This window comes from Lethenteron reissneri, chromosome 24, assembly GCF_015708825.2.
Source record: "Lethenteron reissneri isolate LAM-NWPU_2019-01 chromosome 24, ASM1570882v1, whole genome shotgun sequence".
NCBI lineage: Eukaryota > Metazoa > Chordata > Hyperoartia > Petromyzontiformes > Petromyzontidae > Lethenteron > Lethenteron reissneri.
This window is the reverse complement of record NC_083802.1, coordinates 18,745,962-18,764,768: the sequence shown is the minus strand read 5'-3', so window position 1 is coordinate 18,764,768 and position 18,807 is coordinate 18,745,962. Positions and strand designations below refer to the sequence as shown.

The 18,807-nt window shown below is 53.8% G+C and overlaps 1 protein-coding gene across 1 annotated transcript in view; it reads left to right on the top strand.

Annotated features, from left to right (window-relative positions):
* Positions 1–493: 493 nt before the first annotated feature.
* Positions 494–18,807, top strand: part of LOC133346729 (lamin-B2-like) — a 32,978-nt gene continuing 14,664 nt past the window's right edge. The window contains 3 exon segments of the mRNA XM_061558551.1: positions 494–908; positions 10,070–10,281; positions 16,363–16,519. Coding sequence (XP_061414535.1) covers positions 750–908; positions 10,070–10,281; positions 16,363–16,519 — 528 coding nt within the window. The 5' untranslated portion in view covers positions 494–749.

Below are 18,807 nucleotides of genomic sequence, written 5' to 3'. Positions count from 1 at the left end.
ATTATTATACGAAAGAAGGAGAGATCGCATACAGATGTTGTCAATGGCTGCTGCCAGAATGAACGGGGGGGGGAGCGTCATTATTGCCGAGCACCAACCGGACCGCACCGGACGGCAACTCCCGGACCAAATTCCGTCTCTTGCCCCAGGCCGCCGACAGCCGCGCAGCAATCGCCGCTGCCCCGGCCGGGCCCCACTCATCAGCACCAAAGATAAAGATCCCCCCTATAGCCTCCTTACTAACAGATAATTGGGGCAAGTGCTAAAAGCGAACACATATGCATACCGGCAACGGCACCGCGCCCGGCCGCCTCTGTCGCCGCAGTGGCGATGTCTTGGCTGAGTCGACCTAGGGGAGAACCAGGACCGTTTCAGATCATCGTCACTGGCGTTGGCCGTGAGCGGGAATCGAACTCGGGTCGCCGGGTTCTGTAGCGCAGCGCGCTACGCGACTGCTCCCCACACCAGCATCATCACCACCACGCGCTCTCTCTTAACCCCACCCATCTTGGCACCACCCAGCCTCGACTGAAATCGAGAGCCCATCCCAGTGGTTGTGAGCTGTTCGGAGCGGGGTAGGAGGAGACTGGCGAGAGAGCGAGAGAGAGAGACGCAGAGAGAGAGAGAGCGAGCTACAGACTCGTCGGGACAGGCAGAGATACATTCTGGTCCACAGAGCCAGTGATACGACACAGACGGCGAGAGAGACGTCGAGACAGGGCGACGCAGAGACGCAGTGAGACAGAGCAATGGGGAGCCCACGCCGAGGCCGCGAGGTGAGGGAGGTGAGGCAGGTGAGGACAGAGGTGAGATCTTCGTCTCCGCTCAGCCCCGCGCGCATCACCAGGGCCCAGGAGAAGGAGGAACTCAGCAACCTGAACGACCGCCTGGCGATCTACATCGACAAGGTGCGAGGCGGAGGACGCGTACACACACACACACGTACACACATATACACACATATACACACACACGCGTGTACACGGACACACACAGTCGTGCGTGTGTACGTATACACACGGGGCACAGATACCGATGGACCCTTGCACTCGTGCGCACGTGTACACGCGAACACTCATGCGCACGCGCGGATGCACGCGCCTGTACGCACACACACGGCGAGACACGGATGCGCGCGCGCGTGTGTGCGCGTGCGAGCATCATTCAGTCGTCGTACGCGGATGCACACGGAGAGACTAACGCACAAATGCGCACGTGTCGGTGCGTGTGCATACGGTCACCCCCCCCCCCCACGCGAGAACCCGCGTCATTATTAGCTGAGAGATGCACAAAGTCATACCCGTGGAGACTGTTGGGGCCGGTGCTATTCCCGAACATTTATTTGACGCAAAGGGGTGGTGTTGGGGCTCGGGCTGAACGATTAATAGATTTGAAATCGACATCGCAATTTGAAACAATGCGATTAGCAAATCGTAAAGGCTGCGATTATTTTTCGATTTGAACAGTCCTATTACTTTCTTATAGGAATTTTTTTTAATAACTTTATTTAACTTAACAATTGTACTATGTTTGATTGTTCTTTTTCAATTAAAGCATTTTCATAAATACATAATTGGAAGCAATTCATATATTTTAAGTTTTCAATCTTGCACTAGAATATATAGAGCAGTTCATATTTCGATGGTATCATGTGGTAATGCTCCATCACATGTTTTAAATCTATTACACAGTGAATATTGCACTGAAGCTTGACCTTCATTTTTTTTTATCCCAAATCAAATTGCAATATCTGTCCAAAAAAAATCGCAATTAGATATTTTCCCCAAATCGTTCAGCCCTAGTTAGGGCCAGCACTACGCCCGACCGCCTTTGTCTCTCCACGGGTGACATTTACACACCGCGCCAGGTACTCATTTGAGGCTGAGTCGACCTAGGGGGAGGCCCCAGGACCGGTTCAGATAATCGCTACTGGTGTTGGCCCGTGTGATCGTGAATCGAACTCGGGTGGCCGGGTTCGTAGCGCGGCGTAGCGCTAACAGCTACACTCCGCACAACATGTGCGGTGTCCACAAACAAGTGCCATCCATACAGTGAACTGGACTTTCCACTTGGGATAAAGATGGGGCGGTTCGTGTGCCCCCCCCACTCGCTGCGCTGCGCCCAGGTTCCCCCCGGGCATCCGTTTCAACCATTTATTGCCCCCACTGTTTACGATCGATTTGAATTCTCCCTCGCATTTAAAGATTTTCAACCGTTGGTAATGGCCCTGTTCCGCTGCGAGATCGTCACCGATCTTGTACACCCGGGTGTACGTGTGCGTTCTCCCCCCCACCCCCTCCCCAACATATACGATTAGCGCGGTTGACTGCGTACGGTGCGAAAGAAGTTCAGCATTCAGTAACATAGTGCTGGACTGCTACTGTCACCATATATCCCTTTACTGTGTAATGTTTGTGGAGTTTAGCATTTTTAAATTTGTGTCTCGTTTAATCCGGAGGTGATTTGCCTCCAACCGATCTGCACAGCAGCGAATTCTGTTGCCAATATTTTCATGTGATACGGACCGTGGTTGTTTTAAGATGTTGCGATGATTATTTGATTCCTTTCGTTTTCTTGGTGAGTTAGGTAACTTGCAGATGAGACTTTTGTATTCCTGATCTCTTCCCTTCTCTCGCCTGGTTAAACAAATAAACTTGAATCGTGAAAGTGATTTTCTGCTCACAAGAGCCGCCACATCGGGGCGTCACAGTGGCGAGATGTTAACTACCTCGCCTCTTATGCAGGAGGTCGTGGGGGTCTATCCCGACTCTGACGCCTGCTGCTGTATATTTTGAGTTGGCGTGTCTCTCTCTCTCCCCGTGGTCGCGTGGATTTTATTCCGGGTCCTCCGGATTTTCCCTGCACACGATAAGCCATTTCGGCGATCTATCGTTTGTGGCCAGGTCACGTGTGAAAAAGAGCTGTATATAGCTCCGTGGCCCTTACCTGGTAAAGTAAAATATAGTTTTATATTGGCGCTCAACCTTCTGTTGACAGCCCACAGAAGCCAGTGGTGGAACATTCCACATTTGAATCCCCAACATTTCTCTCCATAGGTCAGCCACTGTTGACCTCTGATGGCGTTGAGTGTCAACCCCCAACCAGGATTTTAACTCCGAACCTTATGATTGCGAGCCGTGCCCGCCAACGTTGAGTCGATTTGCTTGGAGTTGTTTTGTATTTTACGGGTTTCGGTGAATGCAAAAAATACGTATCGAATGTGATGGCTTAATCGTGTGCATCATCTATATACCACGAGTGGTGAGTGATAACAGAGCCAGTCTTGGGCCTCCCCTAGATCGACTTAGCCTTAAATGAGTGCTGTACCCGGTGTGACGTGTAATCACCACCCGACAGTGGAGAGACAAATGTGGTCGGGCGTGGTGCCCTGTCGGTATCAATAATACATGCTCGCCCACAGCACTTGCCTCAACAATCTGTGCAGGCTATACGGGGCATCTGTATATGTTTATGATCAATTTACAAGAACCCTCTTTCCCCCCCTCCCCACCACCCGGTAACTACGCTCGTTGGTTTTAATTGCCGATATCTATTTAATTTGCAGAATACTGCTGCCGCGGTTAGAATTCCATCTTGATACATGCGCACGTAGAGTCCCATTCATCGTTTGAGGCAATCGGCACGTTGGTCAGGGGCGTGAGATGCCATTGAAGCATGGATAACCTCGCTGCAGGGGAAGGCTGTGTGAGTGGGGATGTGTGATTAGTGGCATAGAGGGGGCCTTTATTTATGTCCATTGAAACCGCGAGACCCCCCCCCTTCTTGCAAGGGAGGCCAAAATTGAATGAGGTACGACGCAGTGACCTTCATAGTACTTAAAAAGCCTGGTGACCCATAGTCTTGTATACCTACAAAGGGACCCATAGACTGACATCGCGACTATATTCTTATGTAGAAATACATAGAGACCCATAGACTTGCATAGAGACCCATAGACTTACATAGAGACCCATAAACTTACATAGAGACCCATAAACTTACATAGAGACCCATAAACTTACATAGAGACCCATAGACTTGCATAGAGACCCATAGACTTACATAGAGACCCATAAACTTACATAGAGACCCATAAACTTACATAGAGACCCATACACTTACATAGAGACCCATACACTTACATAGAGACCCATAGACGAACAGAGACCCATAAACTTACATAGAGACCCATAGACGTACATAGAGACCCATACACTTACATAGAGACCCATACACTTACATAGAGACCCATACACTTACATAGAGACCCATACACTTACATAGAGACCCATACACTTACATAGAGACCCATACACTTACATAGAGACCCATACACTTACATAGAGACCCATACACTTACATAGAGACCCATACACTTACATAGAGACCCATAGACGAACAGAGACCTATACACTTACATAGAGACCCATAGACGTACATAGAGACTCATAAACTTACATAGAGACCCATAGAGGCTACATATAGACCATAGACTTACACAGACCATACATTTACATGAGAATCGTAGAAGTACTATTATAGTAAAAATATTTTTGAAGATGATTGTTTGTAAACACCAGAAGTCGTTGATGGTTTATTGGTTTGTTGGATTGTGCAAGTTATTCGCTGTGATAACTCAATCTTCATTACAACCAAAAGTCTGACTTGCATCGTCATCATCATCGTCAGATGACGCCCGTGTTCTCCACTTTCCTCCTTTACAAAACACTCCCCAAAAAAAAACACACACACACATTGGTCAAACATCTCAATATGGCAGGGCCCTCCTGAAAATAACGCGTGCATCTTACACGCGGTACGGCTGTTCTGGATAGCTAAAGATCATCTTTACGCTCATAACCTCCCATATCATCGTGATCATCATTATGATCATCATCACCACGGTCACCATCATGATCATCACCACGATCATCACACGATCATCATCACCCCGATCATCATCATTATCATGGCGATGGAGAAATGACTTCCACGCCCAGATGGCTCTCATCTGGGACCACACCCAGGGGCGGCCGGGAGGGGAGCTGAGGGCCGGAGAGAGGAGTGGGAGGTGGGGGGGCGATCGGGGGGCTATGGGTGCGCGGGAGTGCAGGAGGAAGGAATGTTCGGGTGTGGCTGTGCCTCAACCACAGCTTCAACGTGCCGAGGATTTTGATTTAAAGAAGAAGAAAGTTAAAGTAAAAATGTTGAAATGAGCCAAATGAATGAAAGAGCCAAACGGGACTCCGTGGCCCGGGTTCATGTGGCAACAGAGACGGGGAGCGATTACGCCGAGTGTGTGAGCGTAGCTGGGTAGGTAGGCAGGGACGTGGACGGGCAGGTTAGTTGATATGTGGGTAGGAAAGTTAATGGGGTAGGCGGAGGGGTGGCTAGAAAAGTGGGTAGGTGGGTGGATTGGTGAGTGGGTGGGTAGGTATGCAGCAAAGGAAGGCTTGGAATATTGTTTTTCTAACGTTTGAAAAACAATTGATTTCCCCTTTTTCCATGCAGAGGTTTGAGAGCGCCAAGTCAAAAAAACGAGAACGACATCTTCCAGACTCGCACCAATTCGTCCATTTGGGTAGGGGGCGGGGGTGTGGGGCGGGGGGGCGGGGTGGTGTAGGGCGGGGGGGGTGTAGGGTGGGGGTGCATTTGAGGTGTCACACATGGGGGGTGTGGGGGAGGTGTGGGGGTTGACATTCCACCCCTCCCGAGCACTACCCACAGGCACACCGCCTGCCCACGACACACACACATGCACTGAGACAAAGATCCCTTGTTCGGCCGTCGTGACCGCAGTAGGGGACGAGCTGCTGTCAGCGAGCACCTATTAAGGTCGATGGCGCACGAGAGCCGGTGCTGTCGCCAGAAACGTACATAGCCATGTACGCACACTCGCAGATGCACAAACCCACAGGCACACACTCTGATCGACTACACCGTTAATTAGTGCTGTTTGTTGCTGACCTTTGAGGCCTGTGCTCAGCAACCGTGATAACAATATAAGAATACAAATGTCAGGGTTGCTCTTATAACTTTCATACGGGTCAGCGGGCTTGCGCGTGTAGTTTCTGGAGTCACAGGGCCAACACGTGCTGGTGGGCCGGCTGGGGCAGCTGGGATTCGCCCCCCTGCCGATTGGCCGAGCTCCTCGCGATGGCGGAGACAGGGGCACGGTTGTGCCAGATATTGGACGAAAAATAGAGGCGTTCGCCAATATCAGCACGCGGATCGGACCCAGAGCGTGGCTCTTAGGACAACGGCGGTGGGGTGGAGGGGGTATGGGGGGGTCCTCTCCATCGGCCTGCCCTGAGCCACCGGTGGAAATTCCACATTCCTGTGGCGAGGATAATTCTTTCGAATGGCAAGCATGTGCTTACTTGATACAAAACTGTGCTTTCTGCCAAGTTGCTCATCACATGCTCGTTTATTTTTAAGTTGAGAAGGGTGCGCATTTAGTGGAGTGGATTGAGGTGACAGGAGGGTGTGTGGAGGGGAGTAGAGTGAGCGGAGAGGGGAGAGGTAGGGCAGGGTGTGTCCACTCCCTTCTGGGTCTCGCAGGGCCCCCGAGTGAGTCAGCCTCTGGATCTCCCCGTGACCGCGCCCCTGGCACCAGCCCCGCAGTTTCTTCTCCGTGAACGTTTTCCCGACGGCAGCTTTTGGGGCCTTTGTGCATTGCTGCTTCCTCGCGCCCGCCTTGAGAAGCGATCTCGAGTTCTCCCACGTTCCTCGGGCGATGCGTCAACGAGGCGTGGTCCTAATTTAAACAAGCTATTAAGTTGAATAATTATTAATCTCTCCTTCCTTCCTTCTCTCTCAATAATGTTTCCTGACACTTTGTGTAATCTATGTACGGCGGGGAGTCGGTTTCTGTGTTCGTACCAAAGTTGGCGAGGGGAGACAGTGGACCGGTTTCAGGAGTAACCTTGTGGTGGGCGTCTGAAATGGTGCCAGCGACGTGATGGGAGCAGGCGGTGGCGTTGACTTTGTGGTGTACGGTTTGAGACGTCAACTCCTCGTAGACATGCATAGAGACCCTTAGACGTGCATAGAGATCCACCACGACTCAAACAATCCAAGTGGGAAGTGGCAGTACTGTTTGGTCCACAGTTTGAGATGTGAACTCGCTCAAAGACGTGCATGGAGACCCTGAGACGTCCATGTAGACACTCATAGACTCAAACAATCCAAGCGGGCGGTGGCGTTACTGTGCGCGGTCAACGGTTTTGAGATTGGTGGCTGTAATCGCGCTCTGGGCTATTTTTAATTGCCGGCTGCCCCATTGCGATTGGACGGGAGTGAGCGACTCTGCTTTCGGAGGAGCGAGTGACCGTGGCAGCACATCTCAGTAATCTGTAGCACGGTGGTGACGGTGGTGGTGACTGTGATGGTAGCTGTAGGGGCAGCTCTATATGGGGACTCGGTTTACACCGTGGCATTAATTTCCTCACCGCCGCTGTCTCTTCCTCCTCCTCCTGGCTGCCGTGGCGACGTTTTTTGAACGTCAAGCAGCCAGCAACAATTGGCACCGTCACAGTTGCAATAGATCAACGCGTTTCTTGAGTTGAGCAAAGCTTGGGGTGGGGAGGGTGGGAAAGAGACGACGACGATTGGAGAGGGGATTGCAGAGTGCAGCTGTGGGAGGGATGGATCGTAGAGAGAAGTGTGAGGTCTGCGGTTACCTGCAGGTTGAGTGGTTGAACTTCTTTCGCACCGTACGTGGCCAACCGCGCTGATCGGTTGGACGCGGTGTGGGTGAGAGTGCCGTCTGGTCGGCCGGAGTCCTCAACAACCGTCTGTGGAAGGCCCCCTCCCTCCCTCCACCCTCCCTCCCTCGCCAGGCACAGTCACCGCCTGTTTTGTCCTTCCCTCTCATCTCCGATTATCACGGTTCGCTACATGCGGTGCGAAAGCAGTTCAACAAACACGCGCACATCTTGAGAAGGATAACATCGTGCGATGTTACCTTTCTCTGTCAACGGCGCCGCGGTGGCTAGGAGATGTTAACTCCCTCGCCTGATGTACAGGTCGTGGGTTTGGTCCCGACCCTGACGCCTGTTTATTTTGAGTCTCCATGTCTCTCCCCGTGGTCGCATGGATTTTTTTTCCGGATCCTCCATTTTTTCCCCTCCACTTTTAGAAACGCGCATTTAGATTATTTGGCGGCTATACATGTCCACACAATAAGCCACTTTGGCGAGCTAGCATTTGTGGCCAGGCCGTTTCATCTTCAGTCTTCCTCTCCTTCCCTTAATTCTCTGTGTGTGTGTGATGTTTCCCTCTTTGCTGCTCGCTCTGCCATCGCACGGCCGTGATATTTCACAGCTGGGACGCGAGAGATGAACTTTAAATCTGCGACCACCGGCGGATGACGGAGGGGCCGAGGGGTCGGTGCTTTTTGTGACGTTTGCAGCATGAGTCTGGAGGGGTCATCTCTAGAGGGGTCATCTATAGAGGGGTCGTCTCTAAGAGGGCTCGTCTAGAGGTTGTTAGTCGTGATTCACCAGCTGTGCGCATAGCCTCCCTCCTACGCCATCTTGGGTGGGGTTCAAGCGGCCGGCAGAGCCTCCAGACAAGGTGGGAGCGAGGGGGGATTACGGCATGGTACAGAATGAATGAAATGCAGTCGATAGGATCGCGGGTCTGGATCGGGGGAACGCGTGGGAGGGTTCGGACGTTATCAGGGCTGTGGGAAGCTGAAGGTGTTGCTTCTGTTGGTGCTTGGTGATTGACAGCCACCCAAACGCCCCCCCCCTCCCCCCTCACTCAACACCCCACCACCTGGCAGCATCCGCAACCTCCTCCCTGTGGAGGAAACCAAACTTCTCTCTCTCTCGGTAGAGATGCGGCTGAGAGAGAGAAGTTTGTCGTGGGAAAAGGAGGACGAGGATTTCGACGGGTGGATAGGAAGTCAAAGTTGGCTCCCAGCGGTCTCTACAAGCCCGTGTTTAAAGTGAGACCGCCGGTTTTGTTGTGAAAAACACTCGGATATGTGATCCTGTCAGATGATATCGCGACCCATGCTAAATTTAAACCTTCAGTAAAATACATCATCATCCATGATCTATCCACTGCTGGCTGAATGCCTCCCCAAGCTGCCGCTTCCTCCTTCCAGGGTCTCACGACTTTAACAATCCATCGTCATCACGCGAGCCAATTTCATCGCTCCATCTCCGCATCGGGCAAGATTTCTCTCACCTTTGGCCGCCGCACCTTCGCGAGTCTCTCTCCGCGAGTCCCTTCTACAGGAGATCTCTGGACGGGGGAGCGGGGAGGGACTCTCAGCCTGGGGGCGATTACCCAGCGCATTGAAATACAAACACGCACGTCTCGCCCGTCGGTTGACACAAAGATGGCGACGCACACGTTGAGCAGGTGTCGCCTCTGTTGTGCGAGCTCGCGTTGGCTACAGCTGCTCGTTATCCTGTGTCGTCACCATCATCATCCTCATCCTCACCGTCGTCATCACCGTCATCAGCCGTGATGAATCCAGCGCTGGATGAAGAGTAAAGTTGCGACAATGTTGTTGAGACTAATGATGGATCTGTGGCATGGAACGTCGGTCCAACATCATTCACACAGTCCCCCCCCCCCCCCCCACCTGCGCCCCTCCTTCCCTGCCTCGCCAGCCAATCCTCTATCCCATGGCGACAGCCAGATTGGACAGATTCAAACTGGCCAAGTATCCCAAAGGAATCGTAATACGGCACAGGACGCGGGCTGGACCGAGGTCGTTGCAAGATGTCCCACTGCTGGAAGATGTCGAGGCACACCTGGGTTCACAGTTTGTCCAAAGATGACATCGTGTGTTTACGTGACTCTGTCCACCTGTGCACACGTGTGTGTGTGCGCGCCTTCTACCAGTCATCTCGCTCATGTAGCCCACAGCCACCTGGGTCTGCCATCGAGCCTTACACACGTCACATGACGGCCTCAGATTGCACCTAGCCTGGCACGAGCGCTGTGGCAAAGTCACCGCCACACGGTGGCGAACAGCGGCCGTCGCCGTGCGTTTCTACCCGGCTTGTGCATAACCGTGCGTGCGTGTCCGTGCGCTCGCCCCCCACAGATGCGCTCGCTGGAGGCGGAGAACTCGATGCTGCGGATGCGCGTGTCCGAGAGCGAGGAGGTGGTGACGAGCGAGGTGACCGGCATCAAGGCGTCGTTCGAGCGGGAGCTCGCAGACGCGCGCCGCTGCCTCGACAATGTGGCGCACGAGAAGGCGCGCATCGAGATCGAGAGCGGGAAGCTCCGTGCAGACTTCAACGAGCTCTACAGCCGGTGGGCGTCCCGCGCCCCCCCCCCCCCCGTCCCCTGGCACCCCCTCCCCGCCATTCACCTGGCCCCCCCCTCTACTTCTGCCTACGTCGAGAGCCCTTTCACGGTGTTGCCAATCTAACGATTATTGTCGATCGATTTGAGTGCATTTTTGGGTTTCTCCGGCGCGCCGGAATTTTGTCGGAGCGACAGAACGTAGCGACTTGGTGGCCCGAGGGCATTGCGGTGATTTTAGGGTGTGATTCCAGCTACCACGCGTGGTGAGGATTGTGTAGCAGTCTGCTGCGTATAATTAAATCCCGGTGGAACTCTCTTGTGATTTAGGCATATTATCTTTTTTACTCTAGGGACGTCCAGGTTTGTTTTGCACTTTTTCCGCTCTAATTACACCGTCGGTTCTCCCTTCCCCGACCGGAGGCGCTGTGCGACGGAGCGACTTTTGGCTCGTTGTCACGACGGCCCAGTTTTTGTCCGCCTGTTTCTCAGTTGTTAGGCCGTCTCCCCCTTCTCCGAGTACTGGCCACCACGTAGCCGCACCTCCCAGAGAGCACACGTGTTGTGTCGCGTCGTGGCGCGCGCATCGTGTTGAGACAAGCACGTGTCGAGTTCCGGGCAGGGCATGGCTTTTAAAGGATCAGCGGAAAGAGTGGCAGCAAAGTTATTCAAGGACTGCATTTCCTAGTAATACGAATACTAACAATGGTGATCATGGATGGTTATGGATATAATGATCCAATTAAAATCGATCTGGATGCTCGTGATACGATTCTGTGAGTGTCAAGAATTAGAGTCTTTAGATTGAATACCAACTTTAGATTCTGCAGATATTTATTTACCCCACTGTAGATTATATTTCTCCCTGCCACTCTATCGCTCGATTGCTACACACCCAGACAGGTCCACAGACTCTGTAGAGTTACGCACCACGCTACTTACAACAGCAAAAACAACAGAAATTCCCGAATGGAATCGTCACCCAGTAATATTAATTATTCACGCCAGCGTGCCGCGTGGCTGTTAATTACGAGTCCACACAGAAACACGCGAGCCGACTGTACCAATGGCACGGTCGGCTCTGCAGTGTACAGTGGCGCAGCGTGGTTGGCATGGGGCCTCGGTGCAAGGAATGCAATGGTGGGGCGGGGGGGGGGGGGGGCGGGGATCCGGGGGGTGGTCTGGTGGGGGGGGGGGCCCTTCTCGGCGGCCCGGCCCGTGGGCCCCCCGGTGCAGCTGCACCGCCTGCGCTCTTGACAGCCGCGCCTTGCCGCGAGCCGTGTGTACGGTCGTCGGATCAGAGTCGCAGCTGTCCCGCACGCCGGATTGACAGGAGACGTGGCGCACGCTCCCGTTACAATCGCGCTTTTATATTCCCCCCCCCCTCATCGCCCACCCCCCCCCCCCAGCTTTTGTAACAGCTGTTTATTTTGTTCAAAGTTTATTTTTTTGGTTTTCGAGATGAAGCTGCCGCCTTCTCCTCCTCCTCCTCCTCCGTCATCATCCCTCCTCCATCATCATTTACACATTTTCACTGTTAATAATCGCGTTCAAGCTGAGCTCGCCCACTTTAACCATCGTCATTTTCATTACCGAGCGGCGTTTAACGATCAATTCCTGCAAAAACCCAACGACGGGCTGGGCGGTGGGGGGAAGGCGTCGCTGTGCGAGCGATCGACGCCCGGCACGCCCCGCGCCGGGTGCTGTCTTACTCCTTGGCGATGCGTGGCCACCCACCACGCACCTCCGATTTAGCACGGTTGGCTACGTACGGTGCGAAAGAAGTTCAACAAACGTCTGTACAAATCCACCCCGGCTATCCACTGTACAGTGACGATTTGCTGTGGGGTGGTGGGGGGGGTGTGTGAGACGAGGTCAGACCCACGTTTCGTGTGTCCCTCCCCACCACCCCGGCCCATCGAACCCCAACCTCCCGACCCCCGCCCGTCAGTCATTGAGACGCTCCTCTGCGGCGTGGCAGCGTGCGGTGCCACGTTGCCCTCGCGGCTTCCCCCTCCTCCTCACCGCCCCATCCCCTCTCGAGGGAGGCCCTGGGCCAAAGGCAGCGTTAAACCAGCGGGGGGGAGGACGCGACGCCTCATCGTTACGCGTCGCTGCGTGCACACCGAGACGCGGATCACCGGCCCCATTCATCATCATCAGCAGCAGACATGATCTATCCGCCGCTAGATGAAGACCGCCCCAAGCCATCGCCATATCTCATAGTCTTGCGGGGCACCGTTTAGTGCGGCTCTTGCACACGAGCCGGCCTCATCGCGACATCTCGGGCGAGTCCCCTCCGTTGGCCGCCTCCCAGTCAGGCGTCTCGGCCGCCTCGGCCGCCATCCCGCTTCGTTTGGTGGAGTTTGATTTGATGATAGCCGACTGCTCGGAGAGACGAGGGTGGTTTAAATAGGTAGATATTAACTCCCTCGCCTGGTACGCAGGAGGTCGTGGGCTCCATCCCAACTCTGACGCCTGCTGCTGCTGTATATTTAGAGTTTGCATGTGTCTCTCTCCCAGTGGTCGCGTGAATTCTTCTCCGTACCCTCTGGGTTTTTCCCCCCATATTTAGAAACATCTTGCGTTTTAGAGCATTTGGCTGCTATACATTTCTACTTGATAAGCCACTTATCGTTTGTGATAGCCAGGTCGCTTCTGAAAAGATAAAATGAAAATAGTGAAGTTTAGTTGCAATCGTTCCTTCTTGGTGGGGGGAATCTCATTCGTGGCGATTTGCCAGGCGTCGCACCGTGCTGACTCTCGGACACAGACAACCCAAGCCCATCTCGGCATCCTTTATTTAACCTTGCGAGTGAACCAATCGCACAGCCGCCTGGTTAAATAAAGAGAGACCCGATCATGGCCTTGGAATGCAGGGGGCGACCACACAGGCTGTGTTAATGGTTGGCCTGGTCAGCTGACCGAGCAAGGCGTGGGCTGCTGGAGGGTGGTGGGGTGGGGGCTGGTTGGAGAGGGAGAGGGTGGGGGGCATAAGGGGGGCTAGGAGGGGATGGGGGAGGGGTGTCAGGGCCCGGTTTGCACACCTTGTATTTTTAACCCCTTGCCGCAATGTCCTAAAACTGTCGCTCGCTCGCTCGTGCTCGTAGTGGGGGTACGGGGGTGGGGCGGGTAGAGGTTGGCTGGTGTTCGCTAGGGCCAGGAGCGGTGTCCCCAGGGGGTTCCGGCTTGGAATCAGTCGCTCCATTGTGGCCCCACGCCTACGAGACCCTGACTCAGACCCAGATGAAGTCTTCTGTTTAGCCTTTTGCAACAAAAAAAAGTGACTCGTGTGGCCAGTGACTTAGCGGCTGAGCGAGTTTGTCGTTTACAAAACAAAAACCATGGCGACTGCCTCCGTGCAGTTGGAGGAGAGGCGGGACAATATACAAAATCAACGAGAGAGTGGGAAGGCCCCCCCCCTGCCGCTCAGCCGGGCACTCGCTCATGGCAAGGGCGAGGAGCACCACAGGAGGCCCCAAACCTGCCAACAATTTTGCACGGGCGGCGTATCCCGGCGCTCTCACGGTCGCCGCCGTAACGAGGCGGGGCCCTCGTTATGGGGAGCGCCATGGGCCTGCGGACACGCCCCACGCCCCAACGCTCAATGCCGCTCTTCCTCCACCAGGCATCTCCTCCTGCTTCCCACCTCTTCCTCACATCTCCTCCTCCCCTTCTCCACCGCGGGTTCCCGGCCCACCCAGGGGACCCGACCTTCCAACCCCCAGCCGCTCGGAGGCAGCTGCTGAGGATTTTGTTGGTGGCAACAGTTGGGCATGAAACCGGTCGAGTGGCGATGCCCTCGGTCAACCCGCCACGCCTCGCGATCGCCGCCGTTTAATGTCCGCACCGCGCCTCCCGCACGTGGGATACCCGGAGGCGCCCAGCGGCAGCCGTCCTCGTGTGGCACGTTGTGAACGCGGTGTCCTGCGATGAGCGGGCATTAGTCGGCCAGAAGGGGGCTCCCCACTTACTGTCCCTTGTGATCATTTATCAAATTGGGACCACCACCACTCACGCAGTCTCTACCCCTTCTGACATATTCAGGGCGCCCGCACTGCCGATATTACGGGAAGGCCGTGCGCAATCGTCGTACGGCCCTTGAGGCAATCCTACCCCGGACGAAGGCCTCCCCTGTCCTTGTCGGCCGTGGGGTTTGTGCGACCATACTTCACCATGCTGGTCCGTGCCGTTCGTTTTTAATGAAGGCGAGGGGAGTCCTTGGACCGTTTCTGGCATAACTCCCGTCACCGACGTTAGCCGTGAGCGGGAATCGAATTCGGGTCGCCGGATACCTCGTGGGGTGTGCTGACCGCCGTGCCACCGCTCCTCCACGCGTATAATTATTACGCAGCGGGGGAGTGGGTGAATTCCTCCTCGAGTCAACGTAATTATTGTTTGGAAAGGGTGTCGAAATTCCACCGCCGGCTTGGGGTCACTAACTAGACGAGCGTCCACCCCCCTCCCCACCTCCCCCCCCCCCCCCCATGCTTGTCTGAGCAGAGGAATTCTCCTGCGTCCTTTGCAGTAATACATTTCGTTTAATTTGAATGTGCCGCTTTGTAAGCGCTGTGTAAACGCGCGCCCTTGTGTGAGCTCACACTGCAGGCGGATGTGTAGCTGCCGTGGATGTGGGTTGGTGGGTGTTAAGTGGGTTGGGTGCATCACAAAGTTCTGGAGCATTCCATCCATGGCTGAGGCAAGCTCGTTTGGGGTTACTTATTTAATTAACCAGCCCCCCCCCCCCCTCTCGTCATCGCCATCACCTAAGCTCACCGCGATGGCGAGTGTGGAGCGGCCCGCACACACTTCCCTTTCTTTCCCACCCAGGGTCACTCTTGCAAAGTGAGACTCTAACCTTCGGCCCCACAGGCTATGACCTCGTTCAACAGAAATCGTGGCGCAGTTGAGTCCAGGACGCCACCCTAAGTGTCCGTGTTGCTCGAGGCAACGTGTACAGGCCTTCGAGGTGAAAGCAGCAGCACAGCGGTCGGGGTGCCGTGCGCTGTCGGCCCCAGCAACCTCGGTTTCGATTCGCAGCCATGGCTAACATCCGTGGAGGGTGATCTCTGAACTGGTCCTGGGCTCCGCCTTCCTTCAACAAACCCGTCCTGATGAGCTTGGTGAAGTTTGGTTAAACAATTTGCGTGACTGATAGAGCATGGGCAAGGCCTTCATCCAAACAGTGGATTGACAAAGGCCTGTAAATGATTGCTGTTATATTTTTCCAAGGGACTTTCTATTTCCTGAGTTTTCCGCAATAAATGCGCCTGACAATGGGCAACAGGCTGCTGAGCCTAAGCAAAATATAAATTCTGCTTTATCATCGTCATCGGTCATGGTCATTCCACTGCTGGATGAAGGCCGCCACCACCGCCATTTGGCGCTCGTTCCACACACTGAACGCTTGCTTCAAGCGTCGTCTTTTGTATGCCGTAAACTTCACAAATACTATCGTCTTGATTCCATGAACTTTGCAAACATCTCAGACATCTCTCTCACTTCCACTTTGCCGAGTAAATTTTTTCACATTCAGTTTAGAGTTTTTTACTCTCCTGCCTTCTGAATAACACAGAAAACGCTGAATGTGTAACGTTCAATAGTTACTCGCTAGGAAACGTCACATCGTTACACATTAATCATTGGTGGCAATGGTTGTGTCGGTCGTAGAGGCGGCGATGCAGGTGGTGATAAGCAGTGGTGCAAATTTTTCTGGCAACGGTGGTGGCGGTAGCGGTGAGAGTGATGGTATTGTTGGTGCAGTGGTGGATGGTAGTTGCCGCTGGTATTGATGGCAGTGTGGCGATGAATGCAGCATCGTTGTTATAGTTTGTGTAGCGATGGTGGCGATGGTTGTGGTGCTAGAATTGATAATAGGGGTGATGGCGGTGGCAGTAGTTTGGCAGTGCCGGTGACATCGGCAGTGGTTTTTGCCGGCGACGGTGTTGATATGGTGATGACGGTGTCCAGTTAATGGCGGCGCGGGGCGGTATTGTGGTTGGCATCGAGGGTGATGCTTGCCGTAGTCGTGACGGCGCCGTCGGTGACCACGCCGCGTGTCCCCCCGCGTGTCTCCCGTGTCCACCCCAGGATGGCGCAGAAGGAGCGGGACCTGGCCGCAGCTCTAGGGCGCAACAAAGACCTGGAGGCACAGCTGGGCAGCAAAAGTCACGCGCTGGGCACCGCACTGGCACAGCAGCGCATCCTGGAGGACGAGCTGCGCTCGCTCAAGGCCAGCCTGTCCTCGGTGAGCTAAGGGGCGGGCGGTGCGGGCGGTGCGGGCGATGCGGGCGGTGCGGGCGGTGCGGGCGGTGTGAGTGTGTTGGTGATAAGTGGTAGCACTGGCGGTGTGTGCGAGGAAAACCGTCGATCTGGTGGGGTGAGTGGTGAGCGGTGGTCCTGGCAGGGGGTGAGTGAGTGGTGAGTAGTGGACACGCCATGCTGTGGTGGCCGCCCCTAAACCAGGTGAGAACGGTGGCTGATGTTGCGCAAAAAACGTCGAGCGATGTTTCACGTTGATTAATGCAAACTTCAAACGACCAATCGGGGGGAACATTCCACTCTGGGTGTTTTACGCGGATGTCCATTGACCTTTAGAAGCGAGAGAGAGCACAGCGAGACGGGCCTGTCTCAGCAAAGGGAGACCTGCGGTCGGTGACGAGGAGGAGAATGGGGGGTTGTTCTCATCGCTTGCTAAAGTAATCGCCTACGGAAACAAACAAAAAAACTGAGCCACAGAAAATACAATTGCATCGACAAGTTCCTTTTACAGCCCGTCGTGAACCCGCGGCCTTCTTCAAGACCTCCCCCACACTGCGCCGGCGATGGGTCAGGCTGGCCTTGGTGAAGCTGGGCTGTCCAGGGTCCACCACCGATATCAGCCGTGGTCCGGGAATGAAACTCCCATTGCCGAGTTCAGAGTGTGGTGCGCTAACCACTGCACCACCGCGCCACCCCAAACACGGCAAGAAAATAATTGAAGTGGAATAAGTTGGTATTTTTAAGTGGTGAAGTCTCTTCTCCAAATGTCTCCTTTGCAAAAAGAGACTAATGACGAGACGTTTCAAGAACGCCCCATCGCTTGGAGGCATCTCTGGCGAGCGCTTGTTGCAGCGGTGGACTTTCACCGGGCCATGTGGGGTGCGAAGTGGCTTCCCATTCGAGCGAGCGTTTACAGCCGCCAGCCCCTGCTGCTGTATAATTCCACATTCCTGTGCTCGCGGCCGGCCACGTGAAGGCAACGACTACCATCTATCGCACCTTTTGTACGTACGTGCTAGTGTACGTACTTACGTTGAACTTCTTTCGCGCCATACGTAGTCGACCACGCTAAGCGGAGGTGCGTGGGAAGAACGACGAACTAAACGCAAAAAATAAAAAGACAACAAAACACACAAAAAATTACCTAGAGGATGCAGAGCTTTGTGGGGGGGGGGGGAGAATTTGGCAGCGGCTCACCGTGTGGCTGCTGCTACCGCATTCCCTGCTTGCCCGCGGTTCCTCCCTGCACCTCGGAAAGTCGTCCTCTCTGTGTGCGTCTCTCTCTCTGTGTGCGTCTCTCTCTCTCTGTGTGCGTCTCTCTCTCTCTGTGTGCGTCTCTCTCTCTCTGTGTGCGTCTCTCTCTCTGTGTGCGTCTCTCTCTCTCTCAGTGCATCTCTCTCTGTGTGCATCTCTCTCTCTCTCTCGGAGAGCGAGCGAATACGGTGTGGTGTGTGTCACTAGTATGTAATTATTCCCGTCGCGATCACTTTGCTGCTGCTGCTGCAGCTCAGAAATGCGAATGACCTCATGAAAAGATAACGACCGTGAAGTGGAGCGGTTACATTTTTTTTTCGGCCGGTTGGGGCACATGTTTTTGGCAGAGGTCACGGTACAGTTGGAAACGTGATCTCATCACCCGAGCAGATTAAACCGCAGAGTGCCCATCGGTGTAAACGTTGGGTTTGTGCGACCGTTTGCTGCTGCTGCTACCACAGCTGCTGCTGCCGCTGCTGCTGCCACTGCTGCCGTTGTAGCGGGGACTCGTACATCCTTGGTTTCACTTCAATTAAAGCCCGTCCCATAAATACTTTGCGGTTTCAAAAAGGAAACGTCCGGTTGACTCGTGGTGACGGTTTCTAATTGGAGTAGGCAGCCAGAACAGACGCGATTTTAAACGTTTGAAACATCTCGGGCAATTCGACAAATTTATGGAACTACTTTGTCGTCCAATAAACTTTCTTGTACACTGTTAACATCTTAGAACTTTATAATCTATATTCACGTTTGTTTAATATCATCTTTCTGCTATTAGTGTCCTAAAATTATCTTCGTTACAAAATTTACTTTTTCAACATCGTATTCTGCACATTACATGCATATTTATATTTAGTCTCGATAGTCATGCTTTGGATAACCGCGTGAACAACCTCTTTAACATCCACACACGGCAATTCTTTAAATCCCAATAACCTGTGAATCACATTCACTGTAGCCTTCAACCTTTTGAAAGTTTCGGTCCAATTCTTTAAAACACCATCCTTCAAACCTCGCCCC